General features: G+C 36.2%; 1 protein-coding gene and 1 pseudogene across 2 annotated transcripts; both read right to left on the bottom strand.

Annotated features, from left to right (window-relative positions):
- Nucleotides 1-1,325: 1,325 nt before the first annotated feature.
- On the bottom strand, nucleotides 1,326-6,107 carry LOC114406053 (putative disease resistance RPP13-like protein 1). Of its 2 annotated transcripts, none has more exons than XM_028368622.1 (6): nucleotides 3,103-6,107; nucleotides 2,418-2,629; nucleotides 2,203-2,310; nucleotides 1,847-2,102; nucleotides 1,592-1,652; nucleotides 1,326-1,486 (listed from the first exon to the last, which is right to left on the bottom strand). In XM_028368622.1, the coding sequence occupies exon 1, from the start codon at nucleotides 6,075-6,077 to the stop codon at nucleotides 3,309-3,311; it is 2,769 nt and encodes a 922-aa protein (XP_028224423.1). In that variant the 5' UTR covers nucleotides 6,078-6,107; the 3' UTR covers nucleotides 1,326-1,486; nucleotides 1,592-1,652; nucleotides 1,847-2,102; nucleotides 2,203-2,310; nucleotides 2,418-2,629; nucleotides 3,103-3,308. The 2 variants fall into 2 exon arrangements, with proteins under 2 accessions (XP_028224423.1, XP_028224422.1); XM_028368621.1 differs by having other exon boundaries at nucleotides 1,852-2,102.
- Nucleotides 6,108-6,113: 6 nt separating this feature from the next.
- LOC114404873 lies at nucleotides 6,114-6,548 on the bottom strand (annotated as a pseudogene).
- Between the last annotated feature and the right edge of the window lie 18,588 nt (nucleotides 6,549-25,136).

Raw genomic sequence — 25,136 nt, 5'->3', positions numbered from 1 at the left:
GTAAATATTTTTGCACTAGAAAATTTGGACATCACAAAAATCATAAACAAACAAAATTATAGGTTAAAAGAAAGTAATATATTTATATGAATTTATAAAAAGTTTTAAAATTTATTCAATTTAGACTGAGTTATAATTTTTAAATTTCATATGAAATTATTTGGGGCTTTGGGAATACTCGTATCTAGTAAATATAGATAATAGCATTAGATACTATTGGTTATTTTTACTGGTCCAGGCGAAGGAAACAAATAAAATACACAAGCAACAAAAATGGGATGCAGATTCTGAAATTGGATTTCATATGTAGTGGGTGTTTGGAAAAGATTAAAAAACGTGGATCCAAACTTCTCTCTACATGTCCATAATTTAAAATGCATAATTAGTTGCTCATTCTCGTGAATCAATTTTGAAGAAACGGGAAACCAAACATGCCAGTAGTTAATGGGGCGATAAGTTATATATATATATATATATATATATATATATATATATATATATATATATATAATTTAGGAAGAATGAATGTGGCTTCAATTCAAGAGGCAGGAAAAGTCTCTTTGGGATTAGTGAGATAAGTTTTTAAATATAGTTAAAATACAATGTTGTATAATTTATAAAGATTTTTTTTTCAAAAGTGGTGACTATCCGAGAATGATTTAAATCCCTTAATTAAAAAATAAAAATTATCATCCATAGTTTATATATTTAATTAGAAAGTAAAATATTCTTCTTCTTTATTAGGAGAAAAAGTAAAATATTCTTAAAAAAAATATGAAAATGAATAGTGAATGTCACCCTTATAGATTCAATCACAAATTCAATTAAATATTAAATAAACGTCTAACGAGGATCTAAACTGTACCAAAGTAATTAATTGAGATAGACACTACCCAGCAGGAATCACAGTCATTGAATTTAGTTAAATCTAATGGTCTAAAATTTGTTATTGACAACCAATAAAAAATTACAAGCACATTATTAAATGAACACTTTTTAAAAATAAAAATAACTTAATTATTAATTTCTTCCCTAAATCATTTAAAATAATTAATTTGATGACCAAAAAGTTTAATTTAATTTTCAATTTCTAAAAGATTCAATTTAATTTCAATTTTTTTTAAAATAAATCAATTTAATATTAGATTATTTTAAATATTAAATTAAATTATTTAAATTAATTTGATAATGTCATTCTAAAGAATAAATGATGAAATTCACCCCCAAATTTCGAAACAAATGACCATAGCGAAATTAAGTGCCACTAAATACAAAATTCGGTGACGGCAAGGAGAAAATGGCAAGAGATGTTTTTGATAGAAATATTTGGGAGAAAGACAGAATATGCAGAGATGTATTTTTTTCATTGCAGAAGTCTGATTGTATTCAACCATGAAGAGAATGTGTTAAAGCATCAGTGCATTAATGTATTTCTCAATTGAAGTAGGATGGACACATTCCATATATATGAGATTCAGTCTCCATCCTGCAAATATAAACAAAATATATAGTAATTTTTAAACTGTTTTAAGAAAAGTGATAAATACGGATGTTTGCCAAATCATAAATCAGAAAATTGCTTGATGCTTACTATTTTGCTACCATAAAAATGTACAATGTTGAAATGTTCAGCTGGTTAGAAGTTTTGCATCCTGAGAAGGAAAAAAAAAAAAGAAGGAAATATAAGAAGGTTATGGCATTTGAATAGTGTAAAAAGAAAAAAAAAATCATGGTCATTATTAAACTGAACCAGACTATTGTAGTTGACTTTCACTTCTGAAATTTATTTGACTTACATAAATATATATACTTTAGTATTTCCTTTAAAGTGGTAAAGATCAATGACCTTACCCATCAGACGCCATTCTTCCTTCAAACTTTCAAGTTCTTTTGATTTCAAAATCTCTTGCCAGAACTCATTCCATACAATGAAAGCATGTACCGCTAAGGTGCTCAAACTTCTGTTCTGAATGTTTGATCTCTGAGAACATCATAGTAACCTTCCACCACACTGATGAAACCACCACCTCCCCTCTTATGTTTTGCATCAAAAGCTTTGAATTAAAGATTTCCTTTCTTCCAGTTCTTTCCCATTCAGTGCACTGGTGTAATTGCAAATCAGTAGTATGTAACAGAATTCACTTTTGATTACTGACCAAACTTGCAAAAATTCATAGATTCAAGCAGCATGGGAAATTCAACCTGTACTTATTGGGATAAACCTTTCAGAAGTGCCCCACCTATATATATCCATCTTTGCACCAAACATAAAAGTGATGACCTGCCTAGGGAGCAGTATATTACAATTTCCTACAACAGAATAATAATGGAAAAAGCAAAACCTCAGATACGTTCTAGCAGAGAATTTGAAATGCAGTTAAAGGATATGCAACAGTTTCAATAATCCGCCAGTATACCTAGGAAGACTGCATGCCTTATCGAAAGATCTGAGATTGTCCTATGTAGTTTTCCTGATATGGCTTTTCATCCTCTCCATTGTATGCAATGAAAAGCTTTTCAGTTAATAATTCAGGTGTTTAGAAAGCATCAGTATCATGTCAATTAAATCAGAAGTTCCATTTAGATCTTGTTCAAAGTTGAATTCATCTCCGCAGCCAATGTTCAATCCCTGAAAAACAAAGAACACCCAATTACACTTTGAACATTGACAGAGAATGTAATAAGAAGAAACAACCACCATGAATGCTGATATATTGAGAAAGTTCAAATACAATGGCATTGATTAATAACATTTCTTCAGGGTAATCGTTGTATTGAGGTAGTAACTGATGTTGCACAATTAATACCAGTATTATTATTTCTTCTTTGAAGCTAGAGGATCATAAGAAACATTCTCATATATGTTGCCTTTAATAATGCTTTTATTCCCTGTAGATTCAGTAACATATATAGTACATCAATTTACATGTCAGAATCAGTTCATGGAGGGAGGCAGCAAACCCTCCTTAGGGAAGGACTTGATGCCATCACATGGACCCCCAACATAGAGATGGGTAAGCATGCCCATGGATGGCCATGCTAGGCCGCTCAGTAGTTTCTCACAATTCTTAATCGAAACTGTTCTCAGGTTAGGTGGCATACCCCCTTCTGGAAACGACTCAATTTCTGGGCAGTTGGATATGCCAAGATATTCTAACTTTGGGAGAAGAGTAATCATCTCATCAGGCAACAACTTCAACTTGTCACAGCCCATAACTTCGAGAAAACTCAAGTTTGGTGTATGCAATCCTTCTCCCGACAATGATACAAAATTGGGGCATTTGTAAATTTCAAAATAATTCAGACTCTTAAATGACTCTGACCCTGAAACCAAAAAGAGATTCCATACTTTTGCAGTTTTCAATTCGGAGCTTTTTAAGATTTGGAAAGGTAACCAATGGAAGGGACATGAGAGAATCACAACTATTATATAGTAACAGTGTTTCCAGTAACTCATGTTTGTGTTGTGTCGGGAATTCCAGATTTTTAAGATTTCTGATATGCAGAGCCTTCAGAGATGCAGGTAGACGACCACCCGGAAAAGATATGGCTGACGAATAATCACGCAATTTTAAATGTTGGAGGCAAGTTGGCTCGATGATGGTGATGGCCTCGATCATGGACTCCACCATTGGGCTTCCTTCTACTTCTATCGATTCCAACAAAAGTGGAAACACATGCAACGATACATTATTGCTTTTACATATCTCTAATCTCTTAAGGATGGGAGCCCTTGGGAGAGAAGAGACAAGAAGCTCGCAATTTCTAATCTCAAGTGTTTCCAGAGCAGGAAGGTGATTTGGCAAATCTCCCCTTAGTTTGGGGCAATACGCTATTGTAAGAGACTTGAGTAGAGGAAAGGCGTCTGACTCAGGGAAACTCCACAACTCCCAGCAACACATGAAACTAATCTCTAGATATTCAAGGGAGGAAAAGGGTGTCACAGAAGGACAATCTTCAATTTTGTAAAACCCTGCATCAACCTTCTTCACTGAATTCAATCTTGAAATATAGAGCTTCTTAAGAGACGGTAGTTGCCCAAGTGAAGGAAGCACACAACAGTTTTCACAATAACTTAAACATAGAGTTGTCATCTTGTGGTAGGAAAAATTTCCCACCCAATCTGGAAGTATGGTTCCATTATAACCCCATATTGTTAGAGATTCCAGGCCTTGGTGAGGTTTTAATTTGCACAGTACATGAAATTCAATTTGGAAGTCGGTGCCATTAGACCACCATTCCAACGATAAATCATTAATGTTCTTCTTATCCATCATCCTAGCCTCCAATGCTTCATTGCTTCTGGTTACATTCTCCAAATTACTAATAGAAAGTGAACCATGAAGATTTGAAAGTGTCCCCAGTTCTTTGATTCCGTTCTCTTTGTGCTTACCCACAATAAAGAAATCCAAATGTTGCAAATGACTGAACATTCCCATGCCTCTAGGCATCTCTTGTATATGAGTACCATTAATATGAAGATGACACAAGTTGACAAGATTTTGCATGTCAGTAGGCAACCTGGTCAACACTCCACAATGAGACAACACCAGAGTTTGTAGATTGTACAAATTACACAATGACTCCGGCAGTGTTTTTATTCTTGTAGAAGACAGATTTAAATAACGCAAATGGATCAATTTACCTATTGAATCAGGCAAAACATCCAGACTTGCAAAGTCACAAAATGATAAGACTCTCAAGCCCTTAAGCTTCGACACTACAATACCTGGTGCCTTTTCCTTGTTGAACGGAGAATCTTTAAAATCAATTGCCAAGAAAGTTCTCAAAAATTGTAGTTTGTCAAAAACTTCAATGTCTGAGATTGGATCACTGAACTTTGTAACTGACAAATGACGAGTCTTCATACCAATCTTGGTTTCTTTTCCAAGTTCTTCTGATCTGAAATAGAATTCTCCACCAAGGGATAATGCTAGATCATGCACGAGGTCATGCATTACAAAATAATTGCCCCAAGTTTGATTACTTGAACGTTGAAAAAATGATCTCGAAACTAAATCATCAAAATACTCGTAACCAACTTTTAACGCCTTTCCTTTGTTTGGAAACTTCAAAAGATCTTCAGCCATCCACAACAAGATCAATTCATTTTTTTGAAATTCATAATCTTTGGGGTATAATGAACAATAAACAAAGCATCGTTTCAGACGTGGAGGGAGATAATGATAACTGATTCTCAAAGCTGGAATAATTTTACGATGACTTTCAGGAAGTTCCCAAATGTCACTTTCAAGTATATTATTCCAATCCCTAATAGCATGTTTTCTTCTCAGCATACCCCCGAGTGACCGTGCTGCTAAAGGCAATCCATTACACTTTTTAATAATCTCCCTTCCAATTTTTTCTAAAGCTCTTTTATCCTCGCCACTTGATTCTGACGGAGGAAATGCGTGGTTTGCAAACACTAGCCAACAATCTTCATTTGACAATTTATTTAGAGGATAAACTTGAACAATATGGTAAGGTACTACATTCGCTACATTTTCATTGCGAGTTGTCAAGAGAATTTTACTTCCCCTTGTCCCATTTAGAAATGGTTTTATAAGATTACTCCAATTATCATAATCCTCGATCCATACATCATCCAAGACAATTAAGAATTTTTTATCTTTTAGCTTGTCCATCAATTCAAGTTGAAGTAAGTTTAGATCATCCAATTTACAAGACTTTTGCGTAATTTGCTCTATCATAGTTTTTGTGACCTTCACAATATCAAATTGATCAGAAACACAAACCCATGCATTTAAATCAAACATTTGCTTCAAATTGCCATCGTTGAACACAGATCGGGCTAGAGTGGTTTTTCCAACCCCACCCATGCCTACAATAGCGATAACAGACACTTGTACGCCATCACTGCTATCCTTTACCAACTCCATTATGGCCTCCTTGTCTGTATCCCTACCATACATATCATATCCATCTTCCAGAGATGTTGTTGGCTGGGCATTCCATGGCTCGTTGCTCTCCCCTGCCATCACTTGCAAAGGAAGACCCTCCATGCCTCTTAAAACTTTATCCAAATTGCCAACTACTTTTTCCAACTTACTGGCCATTTTCCTATCAGTAAATCGAGAAAACACTTTACTTACCTTCTTTTGAGTTGCAGCTTTTCGTAGAGAACATCCTTGAGCTGAATGAGCCACTGGTTGACACTGGAGAGTTTGGTTTGTTTCTTCTCAGCATCATCAAGCACAGCTCCAACCACTCTCAGAGTGCTCTTCAAGTTCTCAAGCAAATTGAGGTCAACCTTCTTTCCACGGATGAAGTCAACAACCTCATCGGTAGCAAGCTTGTCGAACACGACATCAAGGAAAGCAGAGAGAAACGCACCACCAACTGCCTCAGCCATGATCTGAAGAAGAAAGACAAAGGATAGGAATTGGTTAGAATAAACTGGATTGGTTCTTGAAAAGGTTAACTGATATGAAGAGATCGGATTTAACTAGCTCTGCTAAATATGACAGTAACACTGTAGAACCGTCCTTGGTTGGATGGTTCTTTAAAGCGGAATCTACGTGGAAGACCAGTTGCTTGAAAATTCTAGGGGTGGTATGTGTCGTGTCCCTTTCCTATTTAATTAATTATTACAATCGTATGTTTTCTGGGACCGCTTTTGAGTCTTGTCAACTTCATGCATTTGATTTGATGTATTGTTTATGATTTCAAGTTATTAACTTCTTGAACCGAATTTAGCTGTAAAAAATAATAATAATAAAAGTTGCTAAATAAATTAATGTCTTTTGTGAAGCCATGGGCTTTGTGGCTTGGGCACACTAAATAGATAAAAGGGTGATGGTTGAGGCACTCAGCATTTTTGTTGGAACATCCAGTAACGTGGGTGAAAGGGCAAAAATGTACTTCATCCTTTCATATAAAAGTGAGACACTGACTCGTCCGTACGAGTCATTGTTCATTATCTGAAAAATCGCTTCTTCTTCCTCGCTGCACAACGCCTTTTCTTCTTCTTCTTCTGCACTACTTCTTCTCCCTATAGCCTCTTCTTCTACCTCCACACTGTCGGTTGGTTGCGGTCTCTTCTTCTTCCTCGCTGTTGCATCTTCTTCCTGTGGTGATTGTGGCCTCTTCTTCTCCCGTCTTCTTCCTGTTGCGTCATCGTCTTTGAGGTTAGTAAATCTTCTTCCTCCTATGGTGCTTGTTCTTCCTTGCAATTAGATATTGTGTATTGTTTTGTGTTTTGATTTGTATTGGTGTTACTTGTTTGTTATATTTCTCCCCCGCCCCCGCCATGCTTCTGCTGCTCCATGGTTATTTCTGTAAAAAACTTGCACGGATCAACAATCTGTATGGCTTATACGGATTGCCAATTCGTATGGATTTTTTTTTAAAAAATGATTTTTTATGTTTCTGAAAATCCATACAGATTGATATGTCTCATACAGATTATCAATCCGTATGGGTTTTTTTTTTTTTAAAAATGATTTTTATTAGAAAAAAAGTAGGAAAAACGAATTTTGTCACCTTAACTCATTATGGTAAGAGTGCATTTTTTTCTTACCATATTCAAGACTAGTTGTATGCCCAGATTATTCCTAAGATAACACTCTTTATATCATCAAGTGTCAAATTCTGTCACCTTCAAGGTTTATCTCACTCAGTAGAAAGTTACCTGTAACAGTCTGGTAAGTAACTTTCTAATTTAGTTGTCAAGATTTCTTTATTTTTCAAGTTTTAAATTTCATAACATAACACTATTCTTAATATCAAGACGTTCCAAACAACATGCATTATTTTCTTAAAGACAAAGGTTGTACTCATTTGCACTTGGAGGACGTTGCAGAATGCCGACTTGTGTTTAATCATTGGAGGAAGACACTTAAAATTGGAGCTAGATGGAAACATTTCTGTGAAACCTTGTCCTTGACAGCTGACATGGAAATAGTTTTTGAATTCATTAATCTCGTCGTTAACCGTGTGCTTTATTGGTCATGTTTATGAACATTTTAGGATTTTGAACATTTTAATTACTATGAACATGTTAATTATTATGAACATTTTAATTACTAATGAACAATTTATTTATATAATAGTTGTTTTATAATAATTGTTTTAACATGTGCTGATTCTAAATTTGTTGCAACCATGTTCTTATACATAATAGTTGTTTTGTCATTCCTAATATTTTCCCATTGTTTTTGAAAAAAATTGGTCATGTTTTTTAAATAAATTATTTTTAATTAATGACTCAATTAAATTTTTTTATCATTGCTTAATTTAACCAATTACTAAATTAAAATTAATAACTAAATTTAAGCAACAATTGAATTAAAATATATTTTGAAATGATTTGTTTTATCATTGCAAAATTTTTGTTATTTATGGTTTTTCTATTAAAAAAAATTCTAATCCGTATCACAAAAAAATGGTCGGTATCTCAAAAAAAAATTGACGTACATACGGATCAACAATCCGTGTGGCCATATGGATTGTTGATTCGTACGTACGTCAAAATTTTTTTTTGCACTCTTCTCCTTTTTTGACAACGAAAATCAACCAAAATTCACCATATACTCCTCACAAACGCATGTACACCACCGAAGATCAAATACGCTTCCTAACCGCCCTTAACGGAAGCAACTTACACTAAGTGACAAAAATTTTACGAAAAAAATAGCATTGTAGAAATGAAAAATTGAACTTGTTATTTACAACCGAAAATAGCATAAGGGTATTTTTGACATTTTTGGAAATTGTTGGGTACCCCAGCAAAAATGTTGGGTGCCCCAAACAATTCTCTAGGTAAAATTGTGAAACTTTTTAAAAGAATTCTAAAGAATAGAGTTTGAGAGTCATTTAAGCAAACGAACCTTAAGGCACTACTACTATTGATTTGTAATAGAAGTAAAAAAATATTAAGGGCAAAAATAAATAAATTATTCACTAAATATGATATAAACCTTAAAAATATAACTAGTAATAATTAATTAAATAAATAAAACACTACCATTAATAAGTAATAACACTAACCAATCAGAATTTTGCCCATTATTTGTAGCATCATTCAAACTTGGCCCATGGTTAGCCTCTTTCATGGATCTATTGAATACGACCATGCTCTAAAATATTTGATTTATTGTTGTACTTTGTGGTCTATAATTTCCTATTGATTGTTATTATCATTTTATCTTTCAGATCTAGATGAACTCCATTGATGCGGCCATAGATAAGAAGATACTTGAGAGTATGGCATTTTAGATCAATCTCATCCATTTATTCTTGTCAAATATATTCAGTGATGTGGCTCAAAACTATTCCCTTAATGTTATTTTTATTTTCATGAATCTATTGATTATTTTTTTAAATAATCTATTGATTATTGTTAGTATAAATATACTTTTTTTTATTGTGCCAAATTGTGCTAGGACCGAAAAATATCATTATTCATATAAAAAAGTTGAGATAAAACTCTAGAGTTTAACTTTCATTCCTGTCAACTCTAAATCAATTAAAAATCACAATTTTGCGATAAAAAGAATTCTAGTGAAGTGTGAAGGAATAAAGATAAAAATAAAATTTTGCAGAATATTTTTCCAATAAAAAAAGATATGATAATTCTAGTGAACTTTCATTATAGTTCTTATTATTTTGACCATTGTGACTGTTGTTTTAACCGTTATTGAAAATTATTCCCCTATTTAATTCTCAATGATGTTCTAGGGAAAGAAGTGGGTTTTTGAAGCCTATATCATGATGTCGTCACTATAGTATGCAAAAATCCATAGTCTGAAAAGACATTATTTTGAACATTCTAGGTGTTACCATAGCCGTTACAACTATTGAAAACTCCATTTGAGGTTGAGGTTGAGATGGGCGACGGCTTCAACACCTTCGAGATCGGATTGAAGGCAACTAGAGGACCCAAAACGAGATCTGAGTTTGTCCAGATCTACAAAACGAAGACTTCTATATATGAGTTCATCCAGATTTGCAAATAAATAAATGTCCATCAATGATATCAATAGTGCTAAAAACACTTATCCGAAATTCCAAAAATCTACAAAACTTGGAATGAAGGTGACAAGTAGCAAAGGAAGCTTCTCCGGCGATAGCGACTCACCTCGCTTGAATTGCTCCTCTCCAACCTTTGTCAACTACAACGAGTGAATAATGTTTTGTTTTCTTTTTCTTTTTATATAAAAAAAAATCATTGTATGTTTGCAGTACTAGCAAATTGAAGAAATCAGTAGCATGGAATCTTTTTTTATTGGTTTCATTTTTGTATTATTTTATTTGTTGGATTCTGGTTAGTTAGTTTTGTTGATTTGTGTTATGGAGTTGCTTGAGTTTTTTTGTTCTTTCTTGATGAGATTTGAATTTGGGGTGGTATGTATGTTTGTGTTTGTGAGCAAAGGAGAAAGAGGGGAATGGAGGTGCTCACAATAAGAGAGAAGGCAAACCGAAAACAAAGAGGAAAACGAAACGAGAAGGGAGAGAGACAAAAGATGGTTTAGAAATAACCATAGCTGGAAATCATTGTGAAGGGCGTGGTTGACGACAGAGAAGGGGAGGTTGTGCATTGCAACAGTGATGAAAGTTACCGGCGAGGATTGCGCACAGGGAGGCCAGTGCAGATTTGGAATGCCGATAACAAGGATGACCTGATGAAACTAGAAATTAGAAAAAACATTATTATAAAAGAAAAAAATTGAAATGTATTAAAAAATAATTGGTTAAACAAGTCTCCCTTCTTCAGTGACCTGATAAACCTATAACCTTTCTCCATTATAATATAATTTATCCTTTTATTTTTATTCATCTTTTGTATTGTTTTAATTTTATTTTATTTTTTTCTTGTAAATTTTAATTTTCCACAGGTGGTCTACGTTTTGCAGACTTCACCATAGCCGAACCCGATTTTACAGGTATCCAAACACACTATCATTGTTCAATCTGTTCCTTCTCTCTCTCTGTCCCTGCCATTTTCATATCAAGATCATTTTCAATAATTCAGTTAAAACCACTAAAAGGATAAATTTGAGAAAGTCTACGATTTTCCCAGGACAAAAAATAAGTTAACTGTCTATCTTATAATTCTACTTCCAATAAGATACCTAAAGTCAAAACTATATTTTACCCAACCAACAAACTACAAATCTAAACCAATATAAACCCATACAAATAAGACATGAACTAGAAGAAAGAGCTTGTAAAGCTCATGTCTAACTCAACAGCAATACACATTATGACAAATCAAACCTTGCCCCTGCATATTCAACAAAGTGCAGAAATTATGACTTATGAGATGAAAGAAACCCTACATTTATTCTATTATATGTCATAAATGAGATCTAAGTTATGTATTTCCGAGGCTTAAATGAGAAAATATATTAATAAAATTGAAAAATATAATCATTAGGAACCACAGAAATTGAACAATATAAATCTGAAATCAATAGATCATGAACTGACAAATACATAACTTGGTTAAAACCACGGTTCAACTACGGTTAAAATATTAAACCTTGAATTAGTACCTTCACAGGTTCAATCACTGCTCCGGCTTGGTTAAAACCATATTTATGCAACCATGGCCCCTTGGGAGGCACAAATCTAACAAAAGCAATAAACCTTGTAAACATCATAAAGGCAGAGATTACAAGATAAAACACCTTTACATCTATTCTACTCCATCCCAGATGTTATGAGATCTAAGCGACACTATAGTATTATGATGAATTTCCATAGGATTTTAACAAAAAATGTTGATAATACATTGTCAATAAAAATGAATAAATAATCACTAGAGCCACCACAATCGTCCAATATAATTCTGGAAACTACAGATCATGAGAAAACATATAAATATTGAAAAATATGATCACTAGAACCCCAGAAATCGAACAATATAATTCAAAAAACCAAATAAAATAATGCAATAACCAGATTACAAATCTCACCAATGTAATAAACGGAAAAGAATCAACATAAAAGCAATGAACAATATGACAGATCTAACACTGCTCACGCAAAGGCATAAATTACAGTTGGAAGGTAAGGTTGGATGGTGAAGTTGATGTGTGGGAGTCACAATCATGAATTACAATCATGAATTGACTAAGTTATTAGTTGGACATCCATATGTTGGTCGATTGACTAAGGATGAGAAAACAATTATTGTTGATATGACAAAGTCAATGGTGAAATCAAGAAACATTTTGCTAACATTAAAGGAGCACAATGTCAATAGTTGTACAACAATCAAACAAATATACAATACAAGAAGTGCATATTGTTCTTCCATTAGAGGCAGTGATACTAAAACATCTAATGAAGCTTTTTGAACGGGATCAGTATATTCATTGGCATAGATTAAAGGATGAAGATGTTGTACGTGATATCTTCTGGTGTCACCCTGATGCAATGAAGTTATGCCATGCATGTAATTTGATGTTTTTGATAGATAATACCTACAAAACAAACAGATACAGACTTCCGTTACTTGACTTTATTGGTGTGACATCAACAACGATGACATTCTCTATTGGTTTTTCATATCTGGAAGGTGAGCATGTTAATAATGTGGTATAAACTCTAGAACTGTTTCGAGATCTTTAAAAGATTCAATTTGATTTTTAAGTTTTTAAAAATAAATCAATTTAATCTTAAATTATCTTAAATATTTAATTAAATTATTTAAAATAATTTGATAATCAAATTGATTCATTCCAGAAAATAGAATGATCAAATTCAATCTTTAAAAAATTTGGAGACCCCCAAATTTCGAAACAAATGACCACAGGGAAATTGAGTGCCACTGAATACAAAATTACCGATGATGGCAAGGCACTTTCGCGACTCCAAGACCCCCGCAAAACCACCAATGGCAGCTTACCACCTCCTATGTTGAAAATTGGGATTCCCTATTTGTAGTCCAATGTGGAATCCATTATTTTTCTGATTGGATTTTCACTAGTGTATAATTATAAAATAAAATACGGTGGATATGTAATTATTTTTATTGGGTTTTCTGATTGGGTTGTTAATTTATTATTGTATATAGAATTTATTTTTTTCAATTTTTCTTCATTATCTAGCGGATAAAAGTACTATACATTAAAAAAATTAATGTGTTGGCAACACTTCATTGGATGGATACAATTTTTTACTGACATACTAGTTCAGTGCAATCACACGGGGTAAGTTGAAAAATAAAAAACTATAATAAGTGTGGACTATACAATTATAATATTATACAGTATTTTTATTTATTAAATTTGAAAGTAGGTAAATGAGGAAAAAAATAAATATAAGCTAAAAAATGAATCATCAGACCGTATAACTGATTTGAAGATCAAACCAAAAAAATAGATATAACAAAATGAATGTTAGAAACATTGTTTGTAGCAAAACAAAAATATTTAATCTTATGTTTATATATAATTTTTTTTATAAAAAATGTATAATTGATGGTTAAGATAAAAATGACAACATAACATCACCAGATTGCATGTTATTCCTTGTTATTGTTTCCTAATATCGTCTTTATCCTCGTCCCATATACTCAACGACAATAATAAGCAGATATAAAAGAGAGAAAATAAATATTAATAACCATCATTTATACATTTTTAAATAAAATAATTATATATAAACATAAGATTAAATAATTTTTGTGGCAATTTTGGTTCCTGGAATGTGGAAGTGGAGTGGGAAAATTTTTGTCATCAGGTCAAGTAAGACATTTTCTTAGCAACAAACGCTATAGCCACAAATTGACGTCATAATAAAAGATTGAAAGAAATATTCCTACCTATTTCAACACCTATTTCTCTGCATTCATACGCCCCTCAAGGCAGAAAAAAGGAAAACACTAAAAAATAAACCAGAACATCAATCACCTAATATAAATGATTCAAGAAAGTACTCAAATCTACACACATGCACTTTTGAAAGACAAGCACAATACAAACCAACCAAAGTTCTATGAGCTTTTTGTGTGAATGAAACAATAGAACTTCTCAAGCCAACATGAATCAGTACATGTTCAATCACCCCACATATATATTGACCACTTAACTACTTCAAAATGAATATCATGCATAATAGTGAAGTTTAATTTTATTTTTTTTGCATATTTTCTATCTTCATAAGTCAAAGAATCATTTTCACAATTTATAGAAAAATAAGAGAGAATTCTATGCAGGCCTACCTGACTCCAATGCCTCCTAGGAAAGAGAATAAAGGGACTAACAATAATGCGATGAGCACCTTGTTCAATGCAAGATTCGAAGGAATCTCTTATTGATTGTTTTGCTAATTCTTGTGAATGTAAAATACAATTATGAAGCATCCATAGGTACAATTTTTTCACGAAATGAAAAGGAAAAGACATGACTAGATGAACAAAGAAAATTATGTTACTACAACTAATATTTCTGCCAGCCAAATCTAGATTCTAGGTCAGACGGAGAAATAAAGGGTAAGCATCTCAACTATATTTCCTCATATCGGCAAATCATGCATTATTGTGCATGCCAAACAACCCAAGGAAAATGCTGAGAATATTAATACACGTGCATCCACATGAGCATCCTTTATATTTACACATGTGCCCATTCTCTATTATCATTCGTGTAGTACTTTTAAGAATTTAATTGATAATAATATGTTTAGTGCCTTTAACTCAATTCAATTGTCTTTTACATTAGATGTGGAATCATATTTTTATTTGGAAAGAATATATTATATGGTAAGGAAGTTCGCAATAAGGATAAGAGAATTATCGATAACTCATCCAAACATAAAACATTATACGCTAAGGTAGTAAAAGATAAGAATAAGGGAGTTACTGATAATTGATCCAAATCAAAGACATTATACCATAACTTATATAACTGATAATCATTATATGTATGTCATTGTAAGCCATACATGCTGGCATTTTAGAAAAACCAAAAGAGATACAACGATAATAAACACAATGTTATAATAAGTGAAACTATTGTTGTAAAATAGAACATTAAACCCAAACCCAATAACTCTTAGTTAACTTTTGTCACTCCAACCACCTTTCCCATTGCAGCATCAAAGGTAAAGAGAATTTTGTTTCCCTTTTATAGTTTGTTATATTTGTAGAAACGCTTTCAACCTTTTCCAATCTTCACTGTGTTCTGAATCAGAATTAGCTTGCCTTAAGAAATTCACAACATGGAAGGGTAAGTTCTGGCAAAAATGAAATATAATAACCACCAAAATTTTGGGTATGCAAAGAATTGAAATAATTCTATTCCAAATTAAAAGTGAAAATAAAATAAGTGAAAGACAAAAAATTTAACCATATGAATTGGCTTCCTATTGCTTTATACATGGTCAAGGTTGCTCCAAATAAGATCTCTTCTTAGTTGGTTGCATCAGGTGATTGAGGTTTGGGAAACTGATCACATTCTCCACCCTCTTGAGGTTGAAGTCATTAATTTTTTAAAACAGTAATTAGGAACAATGAGTGAAAAGATATACAACAAAGTAAAAGATTGAACCTCAACAATTATTCTATTATGAAAATATAACCCAAAAAATTAATCATTGGTAGTCTCGTGTTTTGATTTCCTAACCTGTTGTTAACTCATTGGCAAGTGTACCAAATCATTACAAGTAGTAAAGTTCTTGGAAAGCCGAGTGTCGTACCACAGGAATTTTGTTGCACTTATGTGAAGTACTTTTCAGTTTGCAAGTTGTAAAATTCGTGTATAAAATTAAAGGCAATCTAAATCTAAGAAATTTAAAATTTAAAATAAAAGATAAAGATAATAGATAAGATAAGATAAAAGATTTAAAGATAAGATTAAAAGATAAAATTAGAAGATAAAATATTTAAATTGCGATAAAGATAAATACTTCTACGAAATTCAAATAAATAAAATCTAAATCTACTAAATCTAAATACTTACTCCTAAAACCCAACAGTGAAATAAGGAATAACTACTTCTAAGAAAAACCAACAATAAAAATAGAGAATAAAATCTATATATTAAAATCGCTAAAACCTGACAAGTCTAATTAGCCTAGATATATGGATTCTGGATTTGTCTGTTATCAATACCAGTGAACTAATTCTGTCCCACATCTATCCATCTACTTGCCCCTGATGCCTCATGATGACAAGCCTACCTTAATTACCTATCTTCCAAATGCCCTTTGCGAAGACTCAATAACTAAGATGCTTGAAGATTACATTCTAGATGCTTGCTAAAGCATGGGCATTGAGGCATTAAGTTATGCTCACCCAATGATTTCTTTCTTTTATTGTTCTATTAAGCGTTACCCTCTCCCGAGTGGCATAACCCTTAAAACCGATTCACGCATTCATTCCTTATCCCTAGTTAGGCTTTACCCTCTCCCGAGTGGCCTAAAGACTAACAAAAAACAAAGTCCGAGATGCAGAATAAGCAAGAAAGAAAAGCAGATAAAAGAAACGGGAAGGAAAAACCCTCTAAAAGATAACCCGATAATTTCCTCCTTTTAGTGTTCTCTTAAGCGTTAGCCTCTCCCGAGTGGCCTAACCCTTAAAACAGATTCAAGTATTCATTCCTTACCCCTAATTAGGCTTTACCCTCTCCCGAGTGGACTAAACCCTAACAGAAAGCAAGTTCAGAGATACAAGATGTAAAAAGAAAGAATGGTAAATAAATGAAGAACCTGGAGGGAATTCCTCTTTTTATTGATAACTCTTGAAATGTGTTAGTGCTTAGCACTACTGAGTTTAAAAAGGTTGGCTAAGATTTTGTTAAAACATAAGCACTTAGACAATGAAGGAAAGCTGGAGTTGCTGCACATGATGTCCAACGTTATGTCAACGAATAAGATCGGGCTGCACAATGCACAAGGCAAGATAAAGTGTCAAGTGATGAATTGAAGTTGAAGGATCCACGATGTCGGATACAATGTCCTGACATCCTGCTCGAGAATACTGGAATTGCTGTACAATGCAAGATAAAAGTCAAGTGAAGCATTGAAGCTGCAGGATCCAAGATGTCGGATACGATGTCCCGACATCTGGCCCGAAAATACTGGACATATAAATCTGTTATATCTTTAACAGATTATTGTGCAGTTAGCAAGAGATAAGAAGATCTATCTTTAGGAACGAATTAAAAGATCATTATAGTTCGAATTTCAAAGTAGAAGAGTTCGTTCAGGGATTAAAGATTAAAGATTAAAGATTCAAACTAAAAGAACAAAAGGTATCTTTTAGTTCCTTAACTGCAGATTTTCAGGTAAGAGATAGATCTCCTCCAGCATCAAGAACTTGCAGCCCAGAATCGTACACGGCTATATAATCATGGAGGCTGCACGAGTTCTTGACCAAGTCCAGGATTGAAGAGTTATTTTGTGAGTTTTGGGACTTGAGTCTTTTGTGAGCCACCTTGATGGTACCCTAGCATCAAGTGTTGGACCTATGTGTGTAGAGTTGATCTCTTGTGTCTAGAGTTGATCTCTAGTGTGTAGAGTTGATCTCTTTTGTACAGAGTTGATCTCTGGTGTGTCTTTGAATTAATTGTAAACACGGGAGTGTGAGTGAGAGGGAGTGAGCAGAGGTTCTCATATCTAAGATTGGGTCTTAGGTAGAGATCGCACGGGTAGTGGTTAGGTGAGAAGGTTGTAAACAGGGGTTGTTAGACCTTGAACTAACACTATTGAGAGTGGATTTCCTCCCTGGCTTGGTAGCCCCCAGATGTAGGTGAGGTGCACCGAACTGGGTTAACAATTCTCTTGTGTTATTTACTTGTTTAATCTGTTCATACGGACACATACAATCTGCATGTTCTGAAGCGTGATGTCGTGACATCCTGTACGACATCTGTCCCCTGGTATCAGAATTTCATTTGGTATCAGAGCAAACACTCGAAATCACAGAGTGAGATCTGGGGAGATAAATTCTGATGAACATGGAGAAAGAAGGAGGACCAGTGAACAGACCACCAATTCTTGATGGAAGCAACTATGAATACTGGAAAGCAAGAATGGTGGCCTTCCTCAAATCACTGGATAGCAGAACCTGGAAAGCTGTCATCAAAGGCTGGGAACATCCCAAGATGCTGGACACAGAAGGAAAGCCCACTGATGAATTGAAGCCAGAAGAAGACTGGACTAAAGAAGAGGACGAATTGGCACTTGGAAACTCCAAAGCTTTGAATGCACTATTCAATGGAGTTGACAAGAACATCTTCAGACTGATCAACACTTGCACAGTGGCCAAAGATGCATGGGAGATCCTGAAAATCACTCATGAAGGAACCTCCAAAGTGAAGATTTCCAGATTGCAACTCTTGGCTACAAAATTCGAAAATCTGAAGATGAAGGAGGAAGAGTGTATTCATGACTTCCACATGAACATTCTTGAAATTGCCAATGCTTGCACTGCCTTGGGAGAGAGGATAACAGATGAAAAGCTGGTGAGAAAGATCCTCAGATCCTTGCCTAAGAGATTTGACATGAAAGTCACTGCAATAGAGGAGGCCCAAGACATTTGCAACATGAGAGTGGATGAACTCATTGGTTCCCTTCAAACCTTTGAGCTAGGACTCTCAGATAGGGCTGAAAAGAAGAGCAAGAATCTGGCGTTCGTGTCAAATGATGAAGGAGAAGAAGGTGAGTATGACCTGGATACTGATGAAGGTCTGACTAATGCAGTTGTGCTCCTTGGAAAACAGTTCAACAAAGTGATGAACAGAATGGACAGGAGGCAGAAGCCACATGTCCAGAACATCCCTTTCGACATCAGGAAAGGCAGTAAATACCAGAAAAAATCAGATGTAAAGCCCAGTCACAGCAAAGGAATTCAATGCCATGGGTGTGAAGGCTATGGACACATCATAGCTGAATGTCCCACTCATCTCAAGAAGCACAGGAAAGGACTCTCTGCATGTCAATCTGATACAGAGAGTGAACAAGAAAGTGATTCTGACAGAGATGTGAATGCACTCACTGGGATATTTGAAACTGCTGAAGATTCAAGTGATACAGACAGTGAAATCACTTTTGATGAGCTTGCTACATCCTATAGAAAACTATGCATCAAAAGTGAGAAGATTCTTCAGCAAGAAGCACAACTGAAGAAGGTCATTGCAGATCTGGAAGCTGAAAAGGAGGCACATAACGAGGAAATCTCTGAGCTCAAAGGAGAAGTCGGTTTTCTGAACTCTAAACTGGAAAACATGACCAAATCAATAAAGATGTTAAATAAAGGCTCAGATATGCTTGATGAGGTGCTACAGCTTGGGAAGAATGTTGGAGACCAGAGAGGACTTGGGCTTAATCGTAAATCTGCTGGCAGAAAATCCATGACAGAATTTGTTCCTGCCAAAACCAGCACTGGAGCCACGATGTCACAACATCGGTCTCGACATCATGGAACGCAGCAGAAAAAGAACAAAAGAAAGAAGTGGAGGTGTCACTACTGTGGCAGGTATGGTCACATAAAGCCCTTTTGCTATCATCTACATGGCCATCCACATCATGGAACTCAAAGTAGCAACAGCAGAAAGAAGATGATGTGGGTTCCAAAACACAAGGCTGTCAGTCTTGTTGTTCATACTTCACTTAGAGCATCAGCTAAGGAAGATTGGTACCTAGATAGCGGCTGTTCCAGACACATGACAGGAGTCAAAGAATTCCTGCTGAACATTGAGCCCTGCTCCACTAGTTATGTGACATTTGGAGATGGCTCTAAAGGAAAGATCATTGGAATGGGAAAGCTAGCTCATGATGGACTTCCTAGTCTGAACAAAGTACTGCTGGTGAAGGGACTGACTGCAAACTTGATTAGCATCAGTCAGCTGTGTGATGAAGGATTCAATGTAAACTTCACAAAGTCAGAATGCTTGGTGACAAATGAGAAGAGTGAAGTTCTAATGAAGGGCAGCAGATCAAAGGACAATTGTTACCTATGGACACCCCAAGAAACCAGCTACTCCTCCACATGTCTATCCTCCAAAGAAGATGAAGTCAGAATATGGCATCAAAGGTTTGGACATCTGCACTTAAGAGGCATGAAGAAAATTCTTGACAAAAGTGCTGTTAGAGGCATTCCCAATCTGAAAATAGAAGAAGGCAGAATCTGTGGTGAATGTCAGATTGGAAAGCAAGTCAAGATGTCCCACCAGAAGCTTCAACATCAGACCACCTCCAGGGTACTGGAACTACTTCACATGGATTTGATGGGGCCTATGCAAGTTGAAAGCCTTGGAGGAAAGAGGTATGCCTATGTTGTTGTGGATGATTTCTCCAGATTTACCTGGGTCAACTTTATCAGAGAGAAATCAGAAACCTTTGAAGCATTCAAAGAGTTGAGTTTAAGACTCCAAAGAGAAAAAGACTGTGTCATCAAGAGAATCAGGAGTGACCATGGCAGAGAATTTGAAAACAGCAGGTTCACTGAATTCTGCACATCTGAAGGCATCACTCATGAGTTCTCTGCAGCCATTACACCACAACAGAATGGGATAGTTGAGAGGAAAAACAGGACTTTGCAAGAGGCTGCTAGAGTCATGCTTCATGCCAAAGAACTTCCCTATAATCTCTGGGCTGAAGCCATGAACACAGCATGCTACATCCACAACAGAGTCACACTGAGAAGAGGGACTTCAACCACCCTGTATGAAATCTGGAAAGGGAGGAAGCCATCTGTCAAGCACTTTCACATCTTTGGAAGTCCATGTTACATCTTGGCAGATAGAGAGCAAAGGAGAAAGATGGATCCCAAGAGTGATGCAGGAATATTCCTGGGATACTCTACAAACAGCAGAGCATATAGAGTATTCAATTCCAGAACCAGAACAGTGATGGAATCCATCAATGTGGTTGTTGATGATCTGTCTCCAGCAAGAAAGAAAGATGTCGAAGAAGATGTCAGAACATCGGGAGACAATGTAGCAGATGCAGCTAAAAGTGGAGAAAATGCAGAAAACTCTGATCCTGCTACAGATGATTCAAACATCAACCAACCTGACAAGAGACCCTCCATTAGAATCCAGAAGATGCACCCCAAGGAGCTGATTATAGGAGATCCAAACAGAGGGGTCACTACAAGATCAAGGGAGGTTGAGATCGTCTCAAACTCATGTTTTGTCTCCAAAATTGAGCCCAAGAACGTGAAAGAGGCACTGACAGATGAGTTCTGGATCAATGCCATGCAAGAAGAATTGGAGCAATTCAAAAGGAATGAAGTCTGGGAGCTAGTTCCTAGGCCCGAGGGAACTAATGTGATTGGCACCAAGTGGATCTTCAAGAACAAAACCAATGAAGAAGGTGTCATAACCAGAAACAAGGCCAGACTGGTTGCTCAAGGCTACACTCAGATTGAAGGTGTAGACTTTGATGAGACTTTTGCCCCAGTTGCTAGACTTGAGTCCATCAGATTATTACTTGGTGTGGCTTGCATCCTCAAATTCAAGCTGTACCAGATGGATGTGAAGAGCGCATTTCTGAATGGATACCTGAATGAAGAAGTCTATGTGGAGCAGCCAAAGGGATTTGCAGACCCGACTCATCCAGATCATGTATACAGGCTCAAGAAGGCTCTCTATGGATTGAAGCAAGCTCCAAGAGCTTGGTATGAAAGGCTAACAGAGTTCCTTACTCAGCAAGGGTATAGGAAGGGAGGAATTGACAAGACTCTCTTTGTCAAGCAAGATGCTGAAAACTTGATGATTGCACAGATATATGTTGATGACATTGTGTTTGGAGGGATGTCGAATGAGATGCTTCGACATTTTGTCCAACAGATGCAATCTGAATTTGAGATGAGTCTTGTTGGAGAGCTGACTTATTTTCTGGGACTTCAAGTGAAGCAGATGGAAGACTCCATATTCCTCTCACAAAGCAGGTATGCAAAGAACATTGTCAAGAAGTTTGGGATGGAGAACGCCAGCCATAAAAGAACACCTGCACCTACTCACTTGAAGCTGTCAAAGGATGAAGCTGGCACCAGTGTTGATCAAAGCCTGTACAGAAGCATGATAGGGAGCTTATTATATTTAACAGCTAGCAGACCCGACATCACCTATGCAGTAGGTGTTTGTGCAAGATATCAAGCCAATCCTAAGATAAGTCACTTGACTCAAGTAAAGAGAATTTTGAAATATGTAAATGGCACCAGTGACTATGGGATTATGTACTGTCATTGTTCAAATCCAATGCTGGTTGGGTATTGTGATGCTGATTGGGCTGGAAGTGCAGATGACAGAAAAAGCACTTCTGGTGGATGCTTCTATTTGGGAACCAATCTTATTTCATGGTTCAGCAAGAAGCAAAACTGTGTGTCCCTATCTACAGCAGAAGCCGAGTATATTGCAGCAGGAAGCAGCTGTTCACAGCTAGTTTGGATGAAGCAGATGCTGAAGGAGTACAATGTCGAACAAGATGTCATGACATTGTACTGTGACAACATGAGTGCTATTAATATTTCTAAAAATCCTGTTCAACACAGCAGAACCAAGCACATTGACATTAGACATCACTATATCAGAGATCTTGTTGATGATAAAGTGATCACACTGAAGCATGTTGACACTGAGGAACAAATAGCAGATATTTTCACAAAGGCTTTGGATGCAAATCAGTTTGAAAAACTGAGGGGCAAGCTGGGCATTTGTGTGCTAGAGGAATTATAGCAACTACAGCAATCTGAACGTGCCCAAACGAATCACTTAGCATTAATAGCACGTTCACTACTGAACCAAGGAAAATTCGACCGTTGCTTCACACGGCCCTCTACATTCCTCATTCAAATATATATCTGCTTGACATTCGTGTTTTCATCAGCATTTCCCAATAGTTTTCTGAGATTTACTAAATCATTCCAAACGCTCTGCTTTTCCATGGCTACCTCATCAAAAGAAACTGCAGCTTCTGGTTCACCATCTGTCCCATCATCTCCACACCAGGAACAACCTGAACTCAACATCCAACCCATCCAAATAATTCCTGGTCAAGCCTCTGTCCCTGAGAAACTGGTTCCCAGAAGACCACAGGGAGTGAAGATTGCTGAGAACCCTAGCTCTGCAACGAGTTCTAGGGAAGTAGACACGGAGATGGACAAGAGAATCCGCAGTATTGTGAGTAGCATTCTGAAAGATGCTTCTGTGCCTGATGCTGAGAAAGATGTTCCAACATCGTCCACCCCAAGTGTTTCTGTGCCTGATGTTGAGAAAGATGTTCCAACATCTTCCGGTCCAAATGCTGAAGTACTCTCTTCCCCCAGCAAAGAGAGATCAACAGAGGAAGATGATCAAGCGACAAAGGAGACCCCTGCACCAAGGGCACCAGAACCTGCTCCAGGTGAACTCATTGACCTGGAAGAAGTAGAATCTGACGAGGAACCCATTGCCAACAGATTGGCACCAGGTGTTGCAGAACGATTACAAAGCCGGAAAGGGAAAACTCCCATCAAGAGGTCTGGACGAATCAAGACTATGGCCCAGAAGAAGAGCACTCCAGTCACTCCTACCACATCCAGAAGAAGCAAGGTTGCTATCCCCTCCAAGAAGAGGAAAGAAATTTCCTCATCCGATTCTGATGAGGATGTCGAACTAGATGTCTCGACATCTAAGAAGGCCAAGACTTCAGGGAAGAAGGTGCCTGGAAATGTCCCTGATGCACCATTGGACAACATTTCATTCCACTCCATTGGCAATGCTGAAAGGTGGAAATTCGTGTATCAACGAAGACTGGCCTTGGAAAGAGAACTGGGAAGAGCTGCCTTGGATTGCAAGGAGATCATGGACCTCATCAAGGCTGCTGGACTGCTGAAGACTGTCAGCAAGTTGGGAGATTGCTATGAAGGCTTAGTCAGGGAATTCATTGTCAACATTCCCTCTGACATATCAAACAGAAAAAGTGATGATTATCAAAGAGTGTTTGTCAGAGGAAAGTGTGTTAAATTCTCCCCTGCTGTGATTAACAAGTATCTGGGCAGACCTACTGATGGAGTGATCGATATTGCTGTTTCTGAGCATCAAATTGCCAAGGAAATCACTGCCAAACAAGTCCAGCATTGGCCGAAGAAAGGGAAGCTTTCAGCAGGGAAGCTAAGTGTGAAGTATGCAATTCTACACAGGATTGGTGCTGCAAACTGGGTACCCACCAATCATACTTCCACTATTGCCACAGGTTTGGGTAAATTTCTGTATGCTGTTGGAACCAAGTCCAAATTTAATTTTGGAAACTATATTTTTGATCAAACTGTTAAGCATTCAGAATCATTTGCTATCAAATTACCCATTGCCTTCCCTACTGTATTGTGTGGCATTATGTTGAGTCAGCATCCCAATATGTTAAACTACACTGACTCTGTGATGAAGAGAGAATCTCCTCTATCCCTGCATTACAAACTGTTTGAAGGGACACATGTCCCAGACATTGTCTCGACATCTGTCTCGACATCAGGGAAAGCTGCTGCTTCAGGTGCTGTGTCCAAGGATGCTCTGATTGCTGAACTCAAGGACACATGCAAGGTGCTGGAAGCAACCATCAAAGCCACCACTGAGAAGAAGATGGAGCTAGAACTGCTGATCAAAAGGCTCTCAGAGAGTGGCATTGATGATGAAGAAGCAGCTGAGGAAGAAGGAGAAGCAGCTGAAGAAGAAGAAGAAGCTGCTGAGGAAGAGGAAGATGCAGCAGAAGAGACAGAATCCGATGATGATTCTGAAGCCACCCCATGATCATCAGACCTTTAATTTTGTTTTTCACTGTTACTAGATATAGGGGCATGCCCCTTTGAACAATTGATTGTTATTGGTCTGTAATATTTGCACATTAATTTCATGCATCCTACTTTTGCCAAATTTATGTCTAAAAAGGGGGAGTAATAGTATTATGCTTGCTATTATGCATGATTATGTTGAATGTATGCAATAGTAGATGTATGGCAGTAGGATACGATGTATGCATGATTCATGACTTGAGGGGGAGTTGTATGACGTTGAGGGGGAGACTGCTGCTGATGATGACAAATGTAAGCTACTAGAAGCTGCTAGAAGATGCTGCAGTAGGAGCATAAAGACAGGGGGAGCAGATAGCGGATGTCACATGAGATGTCTTGACATCCTGGAGAAGACTAGTAGCTGATAGAAGATGATGCAGTAAGCATGGAGACA

Source organism: Glycine soja, chromosome 3 (assembly GCF_004193775.1).
Source record: "Glycine soja cultivar W05 chromosome 3, ASM419377v2, whole genome shotgun sequence".
NCBI lineage: Eukaryota > Viridiplantae > Streptophyta > Magnoliopsida > Fabales > Fabaceae > Glycine > Glycine soja.
The sequence above is the reverse complement of the archived record's forward strand: the minus strand, read 5'-3'. Positions and strand labels throughout refer to the sequence as shown.

What these genes read in the sequence shown, in the direction of transcription:
- LOC114406053 (XM_028368622.1), bottom strand. Translation starts at nt 6,077, where the DNA reads ATGGCCAGTAAGTTGGAAAAAGTAGTTGGCAATTTGGATAAAGTTTTA.